The sequence below is a fragment of the Gadus macrocephalus genome, chromosome 13, assembly GCF_031168955.1.
Source record: "Gadus macrocephalus chromosome 13, ASM3116895v1".
Lineage (NCBI taxonomy): Eukaryota > Metazoa > Chordata > Actinopteri > Gadiformes > Gadidae > Gadus > Gadus macrocephalus.
The window spans coordinates 12,631,577-12,654,483 of NC_082394.1; the positions used below are offsets into that span (position 1 = coordinate 12,631,577).

Consider the following 22,907-nt stretch of genomic DNA (forward strand, 5'->3'; position numbering starts at 1 on the left):
TTACAGTACCATATCTTGTTGTCTTTTCAAGCTTAATAAGCTCAGTGCCTTATTTTTTGTTGATTTATTCAGTTATTGAAGTTGTGTATGTGGGGCTACTTTAAATAAATAACACTTCAAGTTATTTGATTTCATACAATACAATCAGTGCTTTGAGCATTTAGCTATTTGCCATTTGGTAATATTTATCAAAAGAAACTAGGCAACATTTACGTAATTTTAGTGTGTAAAACCACTAAATACAACTGAGTAATAGAAACAGAAAAAGTATAGTAAAATCTACTTATTCAGTTCATAACACTAAATATTATAGACTAGTAAGATTTACTCACTATTTGGATGACCATGATGTTCCTGTATTGACATAATTAAGTAAAATATACTTAATATTTTCACAAATGTCAAGGTTAGCAGCAAGTACATTTTACTTGTTGCCGGCAATTAAGTTGTACTTGATTATTAAAGCATTGAAGTTACTTAGTTTTTTTTAGTGCAATTTCTTACAAAGATTTTTTAAGTAAATTCAACAAGTTATTTTTTTGAGTGCACATCTACCCCGAGCTGGAGTACTACCCGGCCGTCAGCCATGGACTATGATAACGTCAAGGTGATTGTTGCATCCACTGCTGCTCTCTCCTCCAGCAGTACACACCTACCGACCTGAGGCGTTTATCTTTTTCTATTTGGAGGGATTCAGAACGTCTGACCTTTCCAGTGTGTGTGTTTGTGTGTGTTAGCACTGTGACATTTGATCTATTTTGACTACTTTTCTTTGCCCCTTCTACAATTACAGAGTCTCCTTACTACTAATTGAATGTATTTTAATACTTTTATATCTCCAAATAGATGATCCTTTCAGGGCCATAATGTATATTCTCTATTGTCTGCTTTATCACAGGGCATTTTTTTCGTTTGTCTCGTTTTTCTAGGTGTGACATCATGTTTCCTGGGCGAGTGCGTGTTACATTGAAAGCGAGGCTGGGTACCCAGCCTCGCTTTCAATATAACACGCACTCGCCTTCTGTAAACACCATCAGTAAATAATAATATGGAAACAATATAAAATATCTTTCAACAAGAAAAAATAATTTGTTTACTGTAAATGGATAAAGGTCAACAAATGCGCAATTTTCAGCGGTCAGAAATGTGTTGTGATCAGTGGTATTCCTCATAGCTCTCAGGCTGTGAGGAAATCAGCAGCCCGCGAACGCAGCTCCTTTGATGTGAACGCGCACAGAGCGCAGAGTTCAGAGCCGGACAATGATGTCGTAAAGCCCTCAGGTCTACAGCATCAACTGTGGCTAAACATCAACTGGCATAAAAACGGCTGGTTTTTTGGTTTCTGTTTATGTCAATTATTTCCAAAAAACAGAGTAGCCTAATAAAACGTACCTTGCTCAAAGGGGGAAACGAAACCCAGGAAACATGATGTCACACCTAGAAAAACGAGTCAAACAGGCTCGCCTTTCACTCAGAGCCTTCACCACCGCACCACCGCGAAGGGTTCGTTCAGGTTGGTCAATAAAGAAAATATTGTCTTTTAGTAACTCTAACTAACTACAAACCCGAACTATGACGACTTGAAATAACATAAATGTGAGGATGTATTTATAGGCTAAATGAGAATATTTCACCTAGGCAAATTCAATATGAACCAGCTTATCAAACGGCTCGAGCCCTCGAGTTACATTGTATAGATTATTATGTATTATTATAATTATAATTATTAATGATGATTATCTATTTATGTGGAACCTGTATTTGTGTACAAAAATATACAGTTGTAGTTGTCCGTTTCAGTAGTAACACAAAATATAAAGTTAGTCGCATCAATTGTACTTCCTTTCAGAAAATAATTGTTAACCGATCCATTTCCTGAGCTCCTGGGGAGGAAATGAAACTTAGTTTGTCCTGCACGTATTTACTGCGTCCAGCAGGTGGCAGCGATGGCAGAGGTCTGACTGGATGTTGTTCAACTGACTAATTTTATGCCTTCCTCTTTTTCTTTAGCGACCCTTTAAAGTTGGTATGGATGGACCAACTGAAAACACAGGGGGTAGAGAATCCATGAAGAGAAATTATGGAAGAGGTAATTTAGAAGATGTCTGAAACGTGTCAGTGTAATAGCCTACTACACTATCTCTATTGGCTAACAATTTTGCTTCCCACCCCCTGAATCATACAGGTGACAACGACTCTTTCAGGGGAGAGTCGAGGGCCAGTAGTGAGTGTAGAAATAGTAAAAGGAGGAGGAGAACACAGTGGGGGGAAGACGGCACGGCTGCTACAGGGAGAGCTGGACCATGGGAGGACAGAGGAGGGATGGGAGGAAGAAGAGGAGGTTGGAGGGATCAGAGACGCCCTGATGTGAGTCAAGTAGGCAGAGGACAAGGGAGAGGGACGAGTTGGGGAGGAGGTAGATCATGGAGGGGAGGAGACGCCAGAGGCGGCAGGGGGGGCAGGCGGGGTTGGATGGCCCCTGGAGCAGGTCAATGTGGTAGTCGGGGTCGGGGGGGCGGTCGCGGATCGAGACCCAGGGCGCCTCATTCGAGGTCAGCCCCCCCCAGCGACACCAGGGGGGGGGCGCCACACGGTCGCAGGATGACCTACACGATGCTGGCGGAGCTCTCGGAGAAACCGCCCTCCGAGGTGGCCATCACCCTCTCCTCCTCTCCTGCCTTTCAAGCGCTCCTGGAGGAGCGAGATATCCGGCATGACCTCGTGCAGCTGGTTTGCTCTGCCCTGAGCAGGGCCTTCCAGTCGCGCGTGGATAGGAGCACGGTCCAGCACCTTGCTGGTGTGGTGAAGGACAGCGGGTTCCTGCGCACCATCCTCCCGCAATACGTAGGCGGAATGAGTTCAGAGTCCGACCCCACCCGCAGGGAACAGTACCCGCAGCACTTTGACAACATGATAGCTGTCCTGTCTAAGGTACGAGGGCTGCATGGTCAGCTGTACACACTAAATGACATCCCAATTGTTGTGCAATGTTTTAACAACCAAAGTGATGGTATATAGTTGCTGTTAAGTGCAATCAAAGTAAGCCAACAGATTTTGTTGATGGAGAGGAAGTATTGATTATCTATATTTGGATTGTGTCCAGTCAGTCAGACTTGTGTGCCTAATTTACTCTTTTTAGGATTATGATTATGATGATGATGAATTTGATTATTATGATTATTATTATAATGTATATAATTTGGTGCTGCAGGTGCTCAGCATCTTCCCAGCCAGCTCAGTCCAGGCTGTGTCTGTACTGGTGGTTCTCTTGCGGGCCTCTCTCATTGGCCTGAGGGACTCTGGGGTTGACATCGCACGTCCAACTGAAGAAAAGCTGGAAGACATCCAGGCTTTAAGCCTGCAACTCCAAGAGAGATCCAGGGAGGGAAGCCTGCGTTCAGACCGGGACCTCCTTCCACTCTTATCCGACCAACTCGACAACCAAGGTCATCAATTATTAAGAACAGATGTTTATTGTTTAAGACTAGTTTAAAATGCTGGCAAAGATTTAGACTTGAGACTCATTAATTCGTAACATGCATACAAATTTACTTTAACTGTAACTGTAAAACTGTAAAAGTGCAAACTTCTGCTTATCCAGGTGAGGAAGATCTGGAGAACTTTCGTACAATACCCATCTATCCAACCAGAGAGGAGTTCCATGAAAATAAGACACCCTACCTGAGGCCCAACGCCACTACTTGCCAATACGCCAACACAGATACCTACCTCGACACGCACTTCCGACTGCTGAGAGAGGACTTTGTGCGGCCGCTACGTGAGGGGATCCAGAGATTGATCTCGAGCGATTTGGACATGGGGAATACCCAGCAGCTTAAGAAGGAGCGCTTCAACGACATCAGTGTGTACTTTGACGCCAAACTGGAGTCGCCTCTGTGCACTCGTTCAGGCTTAGCCTATGTTATCAAATTTGACGTTGAGCCTCTGAAGGTGAGAGTGTGGACCGACGTCCAACAGTCTTTCTATATTAATCACAACAACCATTGAACATTATTTTGATTATACTGTTATGATGTAATGAAGGAACCATCTTTTTCAACAGTTTGTTCGCTGGGAAAGCTCAAAGCGGTTACTCTATGGTTCTTTGTTGTGCATGTCGTGTGACAATTTTGAGAGCATCCTGTTTGCTACAATATCTGAACGAGAGCTGGAAGACGTGAAGAAAGGCATAATTCAGGTCATCTTTTCTGATGAGAGCAAACAAAAACTGGCATTCATGCAGGTAGGACTTTGTGTATTTTACTGTGTTACTGTGTGTTACTGTGTGGGGTATTAAGGTGGCATTGTATAATGAATATCTCGCAGCAATAACCTACCTTTTTCTACAGACCAATCTGCCGTTTCTGATGGTGGAGACGTCTGCCTACTTTGAGGCCTACCGCCATGTTCTGGAGGGCCTGCAGGAAGTACAGGGAGATGAGCTTCCCTTTCAGAGGTTAAACATTTGTTTAATTTTCTGCTAACAAAAAAATACATAAACAGACATTGCATCATACAATATCTGTGCATGCTTGAGAGTTTATTTATAGAAAGATAATAATTAATGTAATACAATACAATCTCACCTCATTAAACCTTACTTTTTAGTCTTCAGTAAGTCAACATCACATTGGGTGCTCTTTTATTCCCTGAATCACTTGTATGTACTTATTTTACAACCAAGATCCCCAATGTGTCGTTCCCCAATGTGTCGACTTCAGGTATATAGTGGAGTGCAGCCCAGATGTGCAACCCCCACAGTATCTGAGGGAAAACGACATGTACAACCTGGAACAGGTGGCAGACCCTAAGAAGAACCAGAAGATCGAGCCCTTTCACTGCCTCAGGCCTGCTGACTGGCCTGCCAAGGAGACCCTCGACCTGGACGAGTCTCAGATGGAAGCCTTTCAATTGGCTCTCACTCAGGAGCTAGCCATCATACAAGGACCCCCTGGCACTGGTAGACACTTCTACTTCAACCATAGATCAAAAATATACATTAATTTGCAATTCAAGTTGTATACATATATTTATGTATACATACATTTATTTATTTAAAGCTGATTTCGGATAGGTTCACATATTCTCTGATTTGGCAAAGGTGTGCTGGGATGAGAGGTACGAAAAGTGGGGGAACACACTGTAGGATTAGATCTCATATTCCAATCCTGGCTGGATCCACATCAATGCTTTTTTAGTAGGATTTGTATCTAGATCAGTTTGTATCTGGATCAAGGTTATCCAATCCAAAAATTAAGGAGGATTACCTGATCATTGATAGCAAAAATGGGATTTCCAAATCCGTATCATTCTCATCTAGTTTTTTGGATGATTGTCTCTGAATGGTCGACAAACATTTGATGTTTCAATTAAAACCAGAAGCTTTTGTTTTGGTGAGACACTGTAGTCAAGAAATGTCTTATCTCGTGTAGGAGGTAAGGGAATGTATTTGGTTCTGAGTTAAACTGGTGGTCTGGGACAGATGCATGCTGGAGACGGGGAATCATGCAATTGCTAACGGCCCCCATGCCCTTTCAGGCTAGCTCAAACAACAGACTCAGGATAAAACATACTCAAATTAGGGCGGTTTCCACTTTACCTGCGATTATGGTTTCTCAGGAACGTAAAGCTTGACAATCATTTCGTGCTGTTGTTAGGCTGTAACTACATTTCTGATCCGTCTATAGGAAAGACCCACGTCGGCCTTAAAATTGCCAAGGCTCTGTTGACCAACCAGGAACTCTGGAGTGCCGGTCAGGAGGCTGCGCCAATGCTTGTCGTGTGTTACACAAACCACGCTTTGGACCAGTTCCTGGAGGGTAAGCAGGCACCACTGCCACCACAGCCAATGTGGCCCACAGACCCTTCCTATTGGTCTCAATTAGTCCCTCGACCAGGCCCAACAAGCCTCTCTCACCTCGCTCTACCAACATGGAAGAGAAGCAGGAGAAACCGCTTAAGAGCTTAATTCTATAGGTGAATCGCTCTCCGCCAACTGCTATCAGCAAACACAATTGTTTGTATAGATATGAACTGATAATCGATTCCTTACAATTTCCGATATAGTTACCAAGTAAGATTAGAAATAAGTACCGTAACATGGTTCTTTCAATACACCCATGTTTTGGGCAGATGCTTTGCAGTTCCTTTGATCATTGATTTTTCCAGCTCTATGCACATGATTCTTCTAGAATGAGCTTCTTCTTGTCACTCAGCATATCAGGATGCTATACATATCACTCTTCAACATGTTTAATGAAGTTTAAGCATTATTGAAAATTAAAAAATTCTGGTAAACTTGCACACCTCAGCTTTAATGTGAAATTCACTATATAATTGTATTGGAATGGGTAACATCTTTTGGGAATTCTGTGAGAGTACAACCCTATTCTGCTCATATTCCACTCTACAAATTGCTTCAAACTGCTTTAAGTTTTGCTCTCTTGCTTCATCTTCCTTTGGATATTTGAAGGTATCCATACATTTCTAAGAAAAGGCATTGTAAGAGTTGGGGGCCGGAGCAACAGCGAGATCATAAAGCCCTTCAACCTTAAACATCTAATGGAAGCCTTCCGCAAGGGGAATTTGGATATAAATATGCCCAATCACCTACGATATGCTTTTACAGAGGTGAGATCCCTTGACAAACTGACCTACCGCTAATCATAGCAACAACAACTAGATAGGAGCTCTATCTATTTGTCTGTCTGTCTGTCTGTCTGTCTGTCTGTCTGTCTGTCTGTCTGTCTGTCTGTCTGTCTGTCTGTCTGTCTGTCTGTCTGTCTGTCTGTCTGTCTGTCTGTCTGTCTGTCTGTCTGTCTGTCTGTCTGTCTGTCTGTCTGTCTGTCTGTCTGTCTGTCTGTCTGTCTGTCTGTCTGTCTGTCTGTCTGTCTGTCTGTCTGTCTGTCTGTCTGTCTGTCTGTCTGTCTGTCTGTCTGTCTGTCTGTCTGTCTGTCTGTCTGTCTGTCTGTCTGTCTGTCTGTCTGTCTGTCTGTCTGTCTGTCTGTCTGTCTGTCTGTCTGTCTGTCTGTCTGTCTGTCTGTCTGTCTGTCTGTCTGTCTGTCTGTCTGTCTGTCTGTCTGTCTGTCTGTCTGTCTGTCTGTCTGTCTGTCTGTCTGTCTGTCTGTCTGTCTGTCTGTCTGTCTGTCTGTCTGTCTGTCTGTCTGTCTGTCTGTCTGTCTGTCTGTCTGTCTGTCTGTCTGTCTGTCTGTCTGTCTGTCTGTCTGTCTGTCTGTCTGTCTGTCTGTCTGTCTGTCTGTCTGTCTGTCTGTCTGTCTGTCTGTCTGTCTGTCTGTCTGTCTGTCTGTCTGTCTGTCTGTCTGTCTGTCTGTCTGTCTGTCTGTCTGTCTGTCTGTCTGTCTGTCTGTCTGTCTGTCTGTCTGTCTGTCTGTCTGTCTGTCTGTCTGTCTGTCTGTCTGTCTGTCTGTCTGTCTGTCTGTCTGTCTGTCTGTCTGTCTGTCTGTCTGTCTGTCTGTCTGTCTGTCTGTCTGTCTGTCTGTCTGTCTGTCTGTCTGTCTGTCTGTCTGTCTGTCTGTCTGTCTGTCTGTCTGTCTGTCTGTCTGTCTGTCTGTCTGTCTGTCTGTCTGTCTGTCTGTCTGTCTGTCTGTCTGTCTGTCTGTCTGTCTGTCTGTCTGTCTGTCTGTCTGTCTGTCTGTCTGTCTGTCTGTCTGTCTGTCTGTCTGTCTGTCTGTCTGTCTGTCTGTCTGTCTGTCTGTCTGTCTGTCTGTCTGTCTGTCTGTCTGTCTGTCTGTCTGTCTGTCTGTCTGTCTGTCTGTCTGTCTGTCTGTCTGTCTGTCTGTCTGTCTGTCTGTCTGTCTGTCTGTCTGTCTGTCTGTCTGTCTGTCTGTCTGTCTGTCTGTCTGTCTGTCTGTCTGTCTGTCTGTCTGTCTGTCTGTCTGTCTGTCTGTCTGTCTGTCTGTCTGTCTGTCTGTCTGTCTGTCTGTCTGTCTGTCTGTCTGTCTGTCTGTCTGTCTGTCTGTCTGTCTGTCTGTCTGTCTGTCTGTCTGTCTGTCTGTCTGTCTGTCTGTCTGTCTGTCTGTCTGTCTGTCTGTCTGTCTGTCTGTCTGTCTGTCTGTCTGTCTGTCTGTCTGTCTGTCTGTCTGTCTGTCTGTCTGTCTGTCTGTCTGTCTGTCTGTCTGTCTGTCTGTCTGTCTGTCTGTCTGTCTGTCTGTCTGTCTGTCTGTCTGTCTGTCTGTCTGTCTGTCTGTCTGTCTGTCTGTCTGTCTGTCTGTCTGTCTGTCTGTCTGTCTGTCTGTCTGTCTGTCTGTCTGTCTGTCTGTCTGTCTGTCTGTCTGTCTGTCTGTCTGTCTGTCTGTCTGTCTGTCTGTCTGTCTGTCTGTCTGTCTGTCTGTCTGTCTGTCTGTCTGTCTGTCTGTCTGTCTGTCTGTCTGTCTGTCTGTCTGTCTGTCTGTCTGTCTGTCTGTCTGTCTGTCTGTCTGTCTGTCTGTCTGTCTGTCTGTCTGTCTGTCTGTCTGTCTGTCTGTCTGTCTGTCTGTCTGTCTGTCTGTCTGTCTGTCTGTCTGTCTGTCTGTCTGTCTGGCTGGCTGGCTAACCGACTAACCGAAAGCTGTACATAGGTCAGATAATTTTGTTATCCACCTGAGCAACTTCTTTGTTATGTTTTATGCTGCGTTTCGTGTTTATTTGAACACTGTCCTACACAATTACGGATACAATGCTGAATCGCTTAAACCTTTTTTAATAGATTATAAGCGATCTGAAAAGTCGGGAGCATGAGGTCAATGTTCACTCAGTACAACTACAGTGCAGTCAGAAGGGGGTCCTCCGGGAGAACATTCTACAGAATTACATTTCAGATAGACACTTGCCCAGTCTGGAACCGCCTGCAAGTTTCATCTGTAAGTTATTAGTTTGTTTTTCATATTATTCATATGATATTTTTAATGCACATCATTAATCTTCCATGCAATTCTCCCAACAAGTTGGCTGGTACAAAGAGCTGCATTCAAGAGCAAAAAGGCAGAGTCAGATGGTTGAGTGGTTGGAATTAGGTCCCACATTCTTCCAGCAGGAAGCGGAAGAGGAAGCCCATGAAGGTGAGGTTCCTGCTTAACAACAAAATAGTCAACTACTTGAATGGTTGCCCTGCTGGTTCCGTCACTGTTGAGGAAAACAGCCATACATATTAAAGGGCTGTACAAATTTAAAGTTAGCGTTGGCAATTTATTTAATTGCAAAGCATTTTTGTCATATTTATAAATCCTCTTTACACCCGAAAGCATTTTCATTCTCTTGCGCTCATTGCACATGACCACTGTCTTCCATAAGTCTTTAAAGACAGATTGCGGGCCTTGACATTAAGCTTTTTAAGCTTTTTCTGTTATGTTGTATTTGCCCAATAGCAAAACAAACTTGCCCAAAATGGAAAATGTAAACCAACAAGTATTTGTTGAATTATAATAATTTATTGAAATACAAAACATAACAATTATGGCTGCAACGCTTTCAAACCAGCTAGCCCAACAGAAGAAACACTGGGGCCTCAAAATTAATTAATTGATATATTAATTTATTGTAACATTTATTTTTATTGATTTTTGGTGAATATTTCAAACTATTAATTGCATCCCGATTCGCTATAATGCAAAGTAATATAATGATTCATTATCAGCAAATAATCCCCTGTAGTAAGTAACAGCCCACCATTGGCAACTACTACATCGATGAGAATGACAAAATGTATTTTTATTGATTTGTGGTGATTTCTTTCCTGAAACAATTCCACGTTGAAGTCTGTGGGGTGTAATTTGTAGACGGCCCCTAAAACAGATAGCAGCTGGAACGTAGATTTAAAGGTCCCATGACATGCCACCAGGTGTGGGCTGATGACATCACAGGTGGGCGTGTCCAACTAGATGTGTGCTGGACAGATCAGTCTACCAGCCTAACCAGTGGACTGTAGCAAACTTTGCTCATCTTTCGTCACACATCTAGGTGGACACGCCCACCTGTGAAGTCATAAGGGACAGATTTCCAAAACAGCTTGTAACGGCTAATCAACCCACACCTCGTGGCATGTCATGGGACCTGAAGTGCTGTTCTCGCACAGATATCAATAGCAACCTGTCGTTGAGATTTTTGTTGATATAGTGTCCTAAACTGTCCTCAACATACTACACCCGTAATGTAGAGAAATTGTGTTGATGAAACCGATAGCGGGGTAGTCACAACCGCAATCAGTTAACTTTTACCCGCCGGCAAGATGGACCCACGTTAGCGTTTTAAAAAAAAAAAGAAATACTTGCCCGAACATGCAACTAAATGTCGCATTTAAGTTGCCCGATCACAGACACCGGGCAAGCAGGCAATCATTAATTTCGAGGCCTGCTTGCCAGCTAATCATGTGTTTTGGGGGAGTGGATTTGGAGGGAGGCCTGAGGGATTTATTTTAGGTTAGATACTTTCAAAGACTTTCTTCTATACCCTGACAATTGAAAGGAAACAAATAATTTGATCACACAAAATAGCTTCAGAACATTTATTTCATATTTAAATTACATTTAAATTTAATTTGAATGATATCTTTTTTATACATTTTGTAATATCCCTGGCTACACTGACTATCACAGTCTGTATCACAGTAGATTGACATAAGTCAGTACACAAATCTCCTGTAAACTGTATATACACATTGATGTATTAATTACATACATCAATAAATAAAGTGGGATGGGAAGAAATTAAAAGCAGCCACATTTCTTAACAAGATTTGCGTAAATAATATTTTCAATTCCTGGTTTCAATGCCTCAGACATTGAATCGGACCCAGAAGCGGAAGAGGATGAGATGATCCAGATCGCTGAGGAAGCAGACCAGATTCACAATGAGCCATTTATCGAAGTCGGCTTTGAGCGTCCAAATTTGAAGATGATAAGGCAGCAGGAAGTGCACCAGGCAGAGGAACAGATTCTGGCAATGAACTTTAAGAATGTCCCCCGACAGAGGGGCCAGAGTGACCAGGAATGGCAGGTAAAGCTGACAGCCTTGTTTCTGTTGAACAGTGACGTCATGCATCTTTAATACATCTTTTATAAATTCTTAGCTGCTTTTTTAAGTGTTTTTTTCAACATGTCAAGGCAGCTAAGAAGTGCCTCATAAAATAAAGAAAGTAAAATTGGAGTTCCTTGCTCAACGGCAATGGGAGTATTTAGGAAGAGCGAATAGACCATGGCCGTATCATGAATTTCACTCGCTAAACCTTTAACTTATTCATCTGAAATAATACAGACAAGTGATCGAAGCAATCGTAGTTCTTTCATACTTTGTAATTGTAATTGTAACCTAGAATAAAACCTTATTATATTACGTTATTCTGAATTTTTCAGATGCAAAGAAACCAGAGGAAATGTATGAAGAGAAAATTCCGGAAGGAACTGGATAAGGAATCAGATATGACTGAAGCAGAGGAAATGGCCATAGATGACGTTCGGCAACTGAGTTTGGCAGAACGATGGAGACTTTATCGGTATGGGTGAACTTTTTTCACTTTCACTTCCTCATGACCTTTTTTTTCAATTATTTATCCTGACTTCACTTATTACTTTCTTTAAAAAATAAATGTATGTAATGCAGAAAGAAGCTTTAAATATGTGAAAAGGTAGATTATCTTTGGCAATATGATGTTATAGAAACTAAAACAGAAGAAAATGTTGTAAGATTGTGGTTTGATTCTTCAGGGTTTAAATTCACATTTTACATTTAGGGCATTTAGCAGACGCCTTTATTCAAAGCGACTTACAATAAGTACAATTGTCAGAAGAAAGAGAAACAATAAATCACCGTTGGTACAGTGAGGATGGTCATAGTAACAAGTGCCAAGCACTAACGATTGTTAGGTAAACCGATTCCCCATATACAACAAGGATAGCTAGGATAAGATGCTACACAATGGTACGTACTATTTTTAAGTGCAAGTAAATATACATACAATACATACAATAAGTGCGTACATTCAGTGACTGGAGGTACTACATACAATAAGTGCGTAAGAGGGCTGTGGGCGGGGGGGGGGGGGGAGGGGTAAGGGGGGAGGAGTTCCCCCCTTGCAATAATAATGCATGAATGTGCTGATAGTCTTTTCTGAAAGGAAATTACAATTTTTAATGTAAAGTGCTCTCTAGCACCATCCTGACCCCCAACGTCTGTCCAGAAAGCCATGCTTCTTGTGGTGTCTTATTGTTGTTAAAGCTGCCCCGACCAACCAGTAGGGGTCGCTAATGCAGCGACCAGGACACAAACCATTCTATGCCTGCCTAACCTAACCTATGAACACAGATACTGTAGGACCATTATTAAAGGTCCATGGCATGAAAATCACTTTACGAGGTTTTCTAACATTAATATGAGTTCCCCTAGCCTGCCTATCGTCCCCCATTTGCTAAAACTTGCGTTCGGTGTAAAACAAGCACTAGGTATACTGCTCGCCTGTGAAAAAATTTAAGCTCAGGCGCGCTGACCCCATATATCGTCATAAGGGGCCAAGCTCCTCCCCTTTCTCTGTCTTGCCCGCCCAGAGAATTTGGCCCGCCAATGAGACAATGAGCTTCGACCGAGCTAGCGTCACATGTGTTTGTGCCCGCTGCCGAGGAACCACCGCCTCGGCGCTGCAGGAGACGGTGGTGCCTAAGCGCTGACCGCTGCCGAGGCGGTGGTCCCTGGAAAGCGAGGCTCCGGCGGAAGACAACCGCGCTCAACAATTGCGGCAACAATCCCTTTCCCCTCCATGTTGTGGTTCAGCCTACTTCAGATTGATGTGGACATGGAAGAACCAGAGACATCGGAGAACCCGACGCAGTCGTTTGAGATCCATAATATCGTCTGGAAGCTCACACAGCTTTTGGCGGTGATAATATATATTATACGAAATAGATATCTATGTAAAATATGATAATATTTAGATGTAGAGCTCCAGGACTCCCGTGGGAGTGTTCTAGATATTTACAGAACACGGCCAAAGGCTGTGTGCGCCTCGCCATTGCGATACATCCACGGTAAACAGAGCGCATGGTACCGTGGCCGCAAGTTGCTCAGGGCCACACCCCCATCCTCCTCCTTGACCCGCCTCTCTCCTCCACATTTGCATTAAAGCTACAGACACCGAAACGGCGCATTTGGGGAAAGCTCAATGTGCGACTGGCTCGTACTGGCTGTAATTCTGCACCACGGCTGAATTTCGGGAACGTCTTCAAAGCCTGTGTTTTGGGGCACACTAATATTTTAATTAAAGCATCGTTAAAGTAGCATGCCATGGGACCTTTAAGAATAAAAACACAGTTTTATCAATAGACAGTAGCAGTCTATCAGTCTAACAACACGGCTGTGATGTACTGTGTAAAAATCAAGCCAATAAAAACAAAGATGAGCTTGTTCATCGTCTGTTAACAGTATGCAATAAGTATCTAAAAAAAAGTAGGCTTTATTTTTAAATCTCTGCGGCCCAGTGGCCAATCCTGCACAGCCCGGTACCGGTCCGTGGCCAGGTGGCAGAGAACATCTGCTTTATGGGATACAACTTTCTTTCAAGTTTTGTAACAAAAATAGTATCCCCAAAAGGACGGCATGACGTCCACAGGGTCCAAGTTCTGAAGTTCCTGATGAGGATCGTAAAAGAAAATGGTGTGTTTTTCTCTCCCCACGTCATCTTCTGCAGGCTATGGGTGTCACGCTACAGGTCTTTTCTGCAAGATAAACTTCAGAAGTCCATGGAGAAATACCAGAACACGGTGGAAAGGTTGGAGGAGGTGCGGCTCAACGAGAAAATCAGTCTCCTCCGCAACGCCAAGGTATAACCACAGCTATTATAGAGTGAGAGAGTTATGCCATCCAGGATGAAGGAACATGAAAGGAAAGAGACTGCAGTATCATGCTTGAGAACCGCGGGTAGTGTGCTAGACTGTGTGTAACGCACGGAGATGGGATTTTAATCTCCATCTACTTAAGCTTTAAGTGGGCTATTCACAGGGTATTGGAAATTCACTATTATATGCAATATCAAGCATACTGCCTACAATCATTTGCACCCCTGGTGGTCAATGCACATATTCAGCCAAGTTGCTTATCTTTTTATTTGAACACCTTTTGGTAAAACTAAGACTTACGATTCAAGAGGTTTCAATTACCCAAACATCAAAATGTTGTGTAATGCCCAACCAGGTCATCGGCATGACGACCACAGGGGCGGCCAAGTTCCGTAAGATCTTGCAGGAAGTGCGTCCGCGGCTGGTGATAGTGGAGGAGGCTGCTGAGGTGTTGGAGGCCCACACCATCACCTCTCTGAACCCAGAGTGTCAGCACCTCATCCTCATTGGAGACCACCAGCAGGTACTACAACAACAACAACAACAACAACAATGACAACAACAACAACAACAACAACAACAGAGAACACATGTTGGGTCTTAAAGCTGTCACTTCAGCACTTTAGTTAAAATTAACGATAATGAAGATCTAGATACCATAATATTATGAATCCTACTTTCATACACCTGGACGGGCAATACCACGTGTGATGTTACCACACTGTCGACTTTGAAACAGCTTGTACTGGCGAATCAACATCAGCAAACCTGCTGGTAAAATAGAGGCCCTTTGAAAGGAAAAGGGAATAATGAATAAAGCCCTTTCCCTGGGAATATTCCCTTTGTCACTAAAATGTGGACACATTAGGATTCAGGATTCAAGGATTCAAGATTCAAAGTTTTTTATTTGTCTCATACAGGATGTGCATTGAAATTGTTTGTGTGACATACTCTGTATTCTATACTCAGAACTCTAATGCAAGCTCCATTCCTGAGGGGGTTAGATTAGGGGTCAAACAACAACAAGTGAAATATTGCAGAGTCAATAATTCCCGCTTGATTAGAAGTGTCAATCACATATGCTATAAGCAAAGCAACTTGACACATTATTTCTCAAACAACTGTTGCAGTATTTTACTTGAGTAGGCTGCTGTTCAATGACCAAGGGCCTTAAAGGGGACATGCTTTGAACTAAAACACATACATATATACATATACATGTATGATGTTTTCTCTCCTGGTAGCTGCGGCCTAGTGCTACAGTGTACGATCTGGCCAAGAATTTCAATCTGGAGGTTTCCATGTTCGAGAGGCTGGTGAAATCTGGTTTTCCTTTCGTCAGGCTCAACTATCAGGTTGGTACAATGGCAGCCTCCTGCCTTGATTTAAGAAAGGCTGGGAATATTCACTCTTCTCGGTCACAGAATATGAAATGTTGAGGACATAAGTTGTAAACTTAAATATATATATTGATGTGTGTTAATATGTATGGGTCTTTCTACATACAAAACATAATTAATATAAATAAATCATGTTGAAACAATGAAAGCAAAACCAAATATTATATTATATTTTCTGAATTTGCGTTCAAAACTTCACTGTTGTCCCTTATTGGTTTGTAAGCATAAGATCAAACAATGACGAGCTGTGTGTGTGTGTGTGTGTGTGTGTGTGTGTGTGTGTGTGTGTGTGTGTGTGTGTGTGTGTGTGTGTGTGTGTGTGTGTGTGTGCGTGTGCGTGCATGCGTGCGTGTTTGGTCGTCGGGTCAAGCATCGCATGAGGCCCGAAATCGCCCGCCTCCTGACTCCTCACATCTACCCCGAGCTGGAGAACCACCCGTCAGTCATGGACTACGACAATGTCAAGGTGCTTGTTGAATCCACTGCCTCTGCCTCAGGGTGGCAGACATCTGCTGCTCTCTCCTCCAGCAGTACACACCTACTGGCCTGAGGCTTTTACATCTATTTAGAGGGATTCAGAACGTATGACCTTATGAGGGGAGATGGCGTTTCCAGTGGGTGTTTGTGTTTGTTAGCGCATTTGATCTGTTGATCTGATATAATTTTACTATCAACTAGTTTTCTTTGTCCCTTCTACATTTAAAAGTTTCTCCTAACGTCTCTCTTTCCTCCTATTAAATGTATTTTAATGCTTGTATATGTCCAAATCGATGATCCTTTCAGAGCCATAATGTATATTCTCGATTGTCTGCTTTATCACAGGGCATCCAAACAAATCTGTTCTTCCTGGAGCACAGCCACCTAGAGGAAAACCTCAGAGATGGGAAGATTCACGAGAACCAACATGAAGCCATGTTTGTAGTTGCTCTGTGTCGCTATCTTCTGATGCAGGACTACAATCCAGAACAGATTACTATCCTCACCACGTACAGCGGACAGCTCTTCTGCCTGCGCAATATGATGCGCTCCTCCGAGTTTGCAGGGGTCAAAGTGCATGTGGTTGACAAGTACCAAGGGGAGGAGAACGACATTGTCTTGCTGTCTCTGGTCCGCAGCAACACCATGGGTAGCGTGGGCTTCTTGAGCATCCCCAACCGCGTCTGCGTGGCATTATCACGCGCCAAGAAAGGCCTCTACTGCATTGGAAACAGTGCAATACTGAGCAAAGTCAAACTGTGGAGCAATATCTTCGGCACCTTGAAAGAGAACGATCAGATGGGCAAAGCGCTCACTCTGTGCTGTCAGAACCACCAAGAAAAACAGATTCAGGCCGCCTGCTCTGAGGACTTTAAAAAAGCCCCCGAAGGGGGGTGTTTGATGCCTTGTGAGTTCCGCTTGGACTGCGGCCATGTTTGTGCTCGAGTATGCCACCCTTATGACCCCCAACACAAGTACTACAAGTGTGAGAAACACTGTGAGAGAAAACTGTGTGTTCGTGGACACAAGTGCCCATTGGCTTGTCACAGTCAATGCCCAGCGTGTCCGGTGAAGATTGAGAAGACCATACCAGGTTGTGGGCACAAGCAAATGCTCCCTTGTTACATGGACCCTTCTGACTTCAAATGCAGGGTAATGGTCCCCCTCATCCTCAAGTGTGGACATACCCAGAGTGATAACTGCTTCTACAAGACAAAGGACTATGAGCCCAACTGTAGGACCCGATGTGACCTACAGCTGAAATGCGGCCACAGCTGTACTGGTACTTGCTACGAATGCAACCAGGGGCGCTATCACCTCCCATGCTCCTACCAGTGTGAACGTCTGCTCATTTGTTCCCATAAGTGCAGGGAACCTTGCACCGGTGAGTGCCCTCCATGCAAGCTGCCCTGCGAGAACGTCTGCATCCACAGCAAATGCAAGAAACGTTGTGGACAACCCTGTGCCCCTTGCGCAGAGCCTTGCGCATGGCAATGTCAGCACCAAAGCTGCAGCAAGCGTTGCCACGAATCTTGTGACCGCCCGCCATGCATGAAGCCCTGTTCCAAAATGCTGGGCTGCGGCCACCCCTGCATAGGCCTCTGCGGAGACAAATGTCCAAACAAATGTCGCGTCTGTGATCAAGACGAGGTCACAGAAATATTCTTCGGCTCTGAGGACGATCCCGAGGCCTACTTCATTCAACTGGAGGACTGCGGTCACATTGTTGAGTCCAATGCTATGGACACATACATGGAGATGGACCAGAAGTCAGAGGACAATGAGCAGATGGTCATCAAACTGAAAGAGTGCCCCAGATGTCGCACTCCGATCCGCAGGAACCTTCGCTACGGCTCTCACATCAACCGCAGCCTGGCCGAGATAGAGAAAGTCAAGGAGAAGATAAATGGACACAAGATAGATATTGAAATTGAAAGCAACACCCTCAAAGTGCAATGGGAAACCCACAGACAACTTCTTGCATATTTGCCGTACAAGTGTCAAGATCATGTTCAAAGCCAATTGTCAGAGTCAGATCTCACCGCTAATGACTTGCTGGGTCTGGAACATGCAATGCTTTTTATGGAGAGAGCCGCCATGCTTCTCAAGATCCAAAGAAAGGAGATGACTGGAAACCATCGCCTCAGTTTCACAGACAAAGTCGATGTGTTCCTCCAATGGCTTCTTCACCCAAATCAGAAATTCACTGAACAACAAGTCTCAGATCTGCAAAAGGAACTGCAGAGACTCACCCTTTTGGCTGAACTCAACGCACGGTGCACAATGGCAGACGCAAGAGAACAAATGACAGAAATCCAGGCTGAGGTAGATGCTATCAGGAAGGTTCTGGATAAGATTGACTCATTCATGGAACAAGACGCAATCAAAGTGAAGCTAGCCCTAAAGGATATAGAAGAAAAGATCCCCTACACGGGCCTTGGCATTAGTGATAAGGAGAAGGCGATGGTCGTCTCGGCTCTGAAGTTGCCACCTGGTCACTGGTACAAGTGTCCCAACGGCCATGTCTATATCATAACGGAGTGCGGAGGGGCAATGGAGAGCAGACTCTGCCCAGACTGTGATGCCACTATCGGTGGACAGAGTCACGCTTTGGCCAGTGGAAACCAGGTCGCCTCAGAGATGGACGGAGCGCAGCACGCAGCTTGGTCTGAGGGCAATAATATGTTGAATTTTGATCAATTCGACTTTAATGACTAAAACACAACCAGGTTTTTGCATGTGGGGATTGTTAATTGGTTGGTAGGTTGACAGGATTAGTAGGTCGGCAAGTTAATTTGACTACTCTAACCTACTCTTTAGTAGTTTTACATCTTGCAAAAATGGTCATATGCAAGAATGTTGGCCGATTATATGGGTATAATGATAAGAACTCTATGTAACTTCAACGCTATGGTCAAAATAGTTTTTAATCTTTTTAGTAACACACATGCCTAAAAACAGATGCACACAGTCTATAAATAACATGGCTACACTGGATCAATTTGAAAATATATCTTTACGAAGAGCAGTACATTTGAAAAACAAATGATGATTTCTTTCTTGTTAATGCTTGAAGTGTTGTGCTTCAGTTATTACATAAACATAACTGCTGACAATGAAATATAAGAATATATTTATGCTGAATGATTATCTCATATATCATGTAAAGATGCTTATTGTCACAATTGCAGTAGACCGGTAGGCCTACTTTTTACCAGGTCTGGTAGAACCAGGAGTGTGTGTAGTAGTTGGATCTTCAACAAAAACATCCAAAAACTCCAATACATTCAAAACTGTGCTGCCCGGATCCTCACAAGGACACGAAAATTTGACCACATCACACCAATTCTCAAATCCCTCCACTGGCTCCCTGTCCCATTCAGGATTAAATACAAGGTTTCCCTACTGACCCACCAGTGCCTCCATGGTAATGCTCCTATTTACCTGAAGGAGCTAATCACCCCTCAGCCCACTTCACGACACCTCCGCTCCGGTCAGGCAAACCTCTTGCAGATTCCTAGGACCAAACTCCGAACCATGGGAGACAGAGCTTTCTGTCACGCCGCTCCCTGTCTTTGGAATGCTCTCCCTGACCACCTGAGAGCACCACTGACCCTGGACACTTTTAAAAAAGGCCTAAAAACCTACCTTTTTAAAAAAGCCTTTCATTAGTTGTTTCCTTTGGAGAGACGTTCTATCTCTAAATTTTAACTTTTACTTTTTTTTTTTTTTCTTTTTTTTTCTTAGTAGTCTTAGCACTTTGAGATTGTTTGCTCAATATAAAGTGCATTACAAATAAAATTCATTATTATTTATTATTATTAGTAAGTACCAAAAAAATAAAGTCAAGAAAGTGATTTGCTATTCATTTACCTGTGAGGAGAAGAAGAGACTGATCAAAAAGGAAAGAACAAGGTCATTATTCTAGAGAGAAATGCTGTCAAAATAAGGTTTTCCATCCTGTAAATAAAACAAAAAAAGGAAAACAAATGTCATTTTTTATTATGTTTCAGAGAGGTCACCTCTCCGAAGTTCAGCACTGCAATCAATTGTGGAAGGTTGAAACCCCTTACGGAAAACAAACTGAATCGGTTGTGTCAACTAGGAGGGGGGAGGGGGAGGTATATGATTTGTGAACTCTGACGTTGCCCAGGGAACAGCTCTGAAATACTCTCAGATACCCTATACGTGTGATGAATCAATACAGTCCTCTTACAATACAGTGCTAATCAACAACTTTTGGATAATATCACTTAACACATCTTTTTAGTCTTAAAACCTTTAAGATTTTCCTCTTAAAGGAAAATTATATTAGTTGATAAAAAACAAGGTTGTAAAGATCTATAAAATACCTAAATGAGGTTAAAACAAAAAACGAAATGACTATTGGACAATCAATAGTCATTTGATTGTGCTAAGACTTCATGGTTCCAATCATACATGCCAGAAGTGTCGCTGTAATCTGTTTTATTTTAAGGGTTTGCTGTCACAGCCTACAGAACCTTTTATATTTACAGCTGTAGCCCCAGACAGACATTAGCGTTATAGGGTTTTAGTAAATGTACAGGGTTAAACCAGTCATCACAGCCTCCCTTCCTACCGCCATTTTGAAAATGTGTCATCTCTTGCCACAGTGTAATAACAGAGATGGGAACCCCAAAGAAACACATTTGAAACCTAACTATCCCCATCTATTCTAGAGGTGGGAGTTCAATCTATAACCTTTTTTTGCTTAGCTTTTTTGCTTGATTAGGATACGGTTTTAAACTGCATGTCCCAGTGTTTCCTGTTGCATATGAAGATTGGTGTGAGTCAGGACAAACATGATTTTGTTGTGGATAAGATAATGCAATAAAAAAAAAATGATACCATGACAGAACTGTAGATATAATATAGGTAGCTATAGCTATATAATTATCCGTCCATCCATCCATCCATAACTTACTCTCTATTCGGTTAATATTTGGCCAACCTAATTTACATGCAAATTACAGATGAAACCCAAATCTAAATATAACCGCAAGCTGTGATTAACGGGGTCCGAGCAAAATTAGAAGTCAAGAACACACTAATGGAAGATACATAAATATAACATAAAATTGTCATATTTAAAGGAACACTCCACCCATTTGCATTAAGCTTTGCATTGTTAGAAACCCAGTCATACTTTTGAATGGTCATGCAACACTATCTCATTTTCCCCTGAGACGGGAGAAATCCGTATTTACCTCTTACACTTCCTTCTAGCAATGATGGAAAAATCGTAATTTTGCGTCATTCCCAGAAGGAAGAGGGGGAATTTCTATTGAGACTACAAACACTAGTCCCACCCTTTCCAATTCGCCCATGGGGGGTGGGACCTAATGCGCTAACAGACCTATCACAGATCAGTGACAGTGCGTTAGACTTCACCTGCAGAAATCCTGGCCGAAGGTACTCAATACGCAGACGGACACAATATAGAGGATTGGGATTTTAAAGAAATTATGGTAGAAACGGATGTTCGTGGCTACCTTTATGAGCCACAATATAGCGAAGAGCAGCTGAGGGCTATGGAGGAACAGGAGTTGGCTGAAGCTGCCGCCGCTACAGCCGAGGCAGACGACCTGCCTGCCACAGACGAGGAGCCTGCAATGGCTCGAGCTGGGGCGGATTGGTGGTGCCTGCAGCTCTCACTGCACCAATGGACACAGAACAAGAGTGTGTCTGCTGCCGAGAATTCCAGCGGGGCCAATTACTTCTGGACGAAATCACCGAATCGGAGGATGACACGGACGTGTGTTTCGCACCCCAGGCTTTAGGCCTCACTGAACAGTTGGGTATTGGATACATATTTCCGGACCCAGAAAGTGTACTGGAAACGCCGGCCAAAGCCCGCCGGGAAAAACAGACGTCTGAGCATAGAGTAATGCCGCGTTTCCACTGCAGGGTGCGGTACGGTTCGGTTCGCAAAGGTGCGGTACGGATTGCGTTGCCACCGCCAAAAGTGGGCGTGACCTGGACTGAGCCCTACTCGTTTTGCCCTCGTCTTCAGTACTCCTCCGTGCGGGTACTGAGTCTGAGACGCCTGAAAGGGTGCCGGAATATTCGAGCTACACACCCCCTCCGTTGAATGGTCGACAGAATCGTCACTTCCGGGCGACGGAACTGAGCTGGGCTATACCGCCAACTTCCTACCGGACTGAGGCGAACCGAACCGTACCGCAACCTGCAGTGGAAACGCGGCATAAGTGTTGTTTTTTTTACTAACACATTAGCTACAGTAGTTTTGAGTCCTGGTGAACTTGACAATGTAGCTATCCGAAAATAGCCGATCTTATTGGCAGATCATAGGCTACGTTACGTTAGCTTTAAGTCTGTAATGCTGTATAGGCTACTCAAGGCATAATTTATCTTGCTAATGTTGTTCTCTTTCTTTCTTAGACAGTATCGGCTTCCTGTGTTGTCCAGGCCATCAGAGCTAATTACCCAGCACAAAATGGGCAGTACCGTGGCTACCAGGAGACAGTAGATGCTCAAGATGAGCTGTGACTATTTTGACTCTAGCAAACACACACTACACGTTTTATTTTTGTAAATAGTTCATATTTTTTCATGAATAAAACTTCAAATTCATGTTGGTTGTTGTGATTTGTTTACTAACCCAAGTGCTTTTATACTAAAGTAGGCCTACTTTATAAGACAAACTCTCATTTCAAATAGGGAGAAAAGGTTGAGTACAAATACTTGATATGCTGAGCTAATGTAATTAGCAAATGTTTTTATGCTGTACAGTAAATGATGCGTTTGAAAAAACGAGGGCAGATGTCTAAACCAGTCAAAGTATAACGGGGATATGTTTACACAAAGTTACCTCGCGCTAATGGCGCGTTTCCACTACAGGGTGCGGAACGGATCGGATCGCAAAGGTGCGGGTCGGGTCGCGTTTCCACCGCCAAAAGTGGGCGTGACCCGGACTTTGCCGTACCCGTTCCGGCCCCGTTCTCGGGACTCCTCCGTTGGGGTACCGCAAACGAGACGAGACGCCTGAAAGGGTCCCGTGAAATTCTAGCTACACCCCCCCTCCGTTGATTGGTCGACAGAATCGTCACTTCCGGGTGACGCGGGGATAAAAACAAACGAACAGTAGCCTCGAGGTATTATTCTTTACAATTAACTTGTCGCGTAAAACGCTTGCTTGGGCGAACAAGGAGGTGGAGACGTTCGTCTGCAT

General features: G+C 43.6%; 1 protein-coding gene across 1 annotated transcript; it reads left to right on the plus strand.

Moving 5' to 3' along the window:
• Window positions 1–1,414: 1,414 nt before the first annotated feature.
• Window positions 1,415–18,941, plus strand: LOC132470565 (NFX1-type zinc finger-containing protein 1-like). Its single transcript, XM_060069281.1, has 19 exons — window positions 1,415–1,513; window positions 2,011–2,089; window positions 2,186–2,931; window positions 3,212–3,446; window positions 3,602–3,951; window positions 4,064–4,243; window positions 4,350–4,456; window positions 4,722–4,960; window positions 5,688–5,819; window positions 6,473–6,630; window positions 8,705–8,858; window positions 8,943–9,056; window positions 10,772–10,989; window positions 11,346–11,485; window positions 13,670–13,802; window positions 14,173–14,340; window positions 15,062–15,172; window positions 15,588–15,683; window positions 16,040–18,941. Exons 2-19 carry the CDS (start codon window positions 2,029–2,031, stop codon window positions 18,410–18,412), a joined length of 5,715 nt encoding a protein of 1,904 aa, XP_059925264.1. The 5' UTR covers window positions 1,415–1,513; window positions 2,011–2,028; the 3' UTR covers window positions 18,413–18,941.
• The last annotated feature ends 3,966 nt before the right edge of the window (window positions 18,942–22,907 follow it).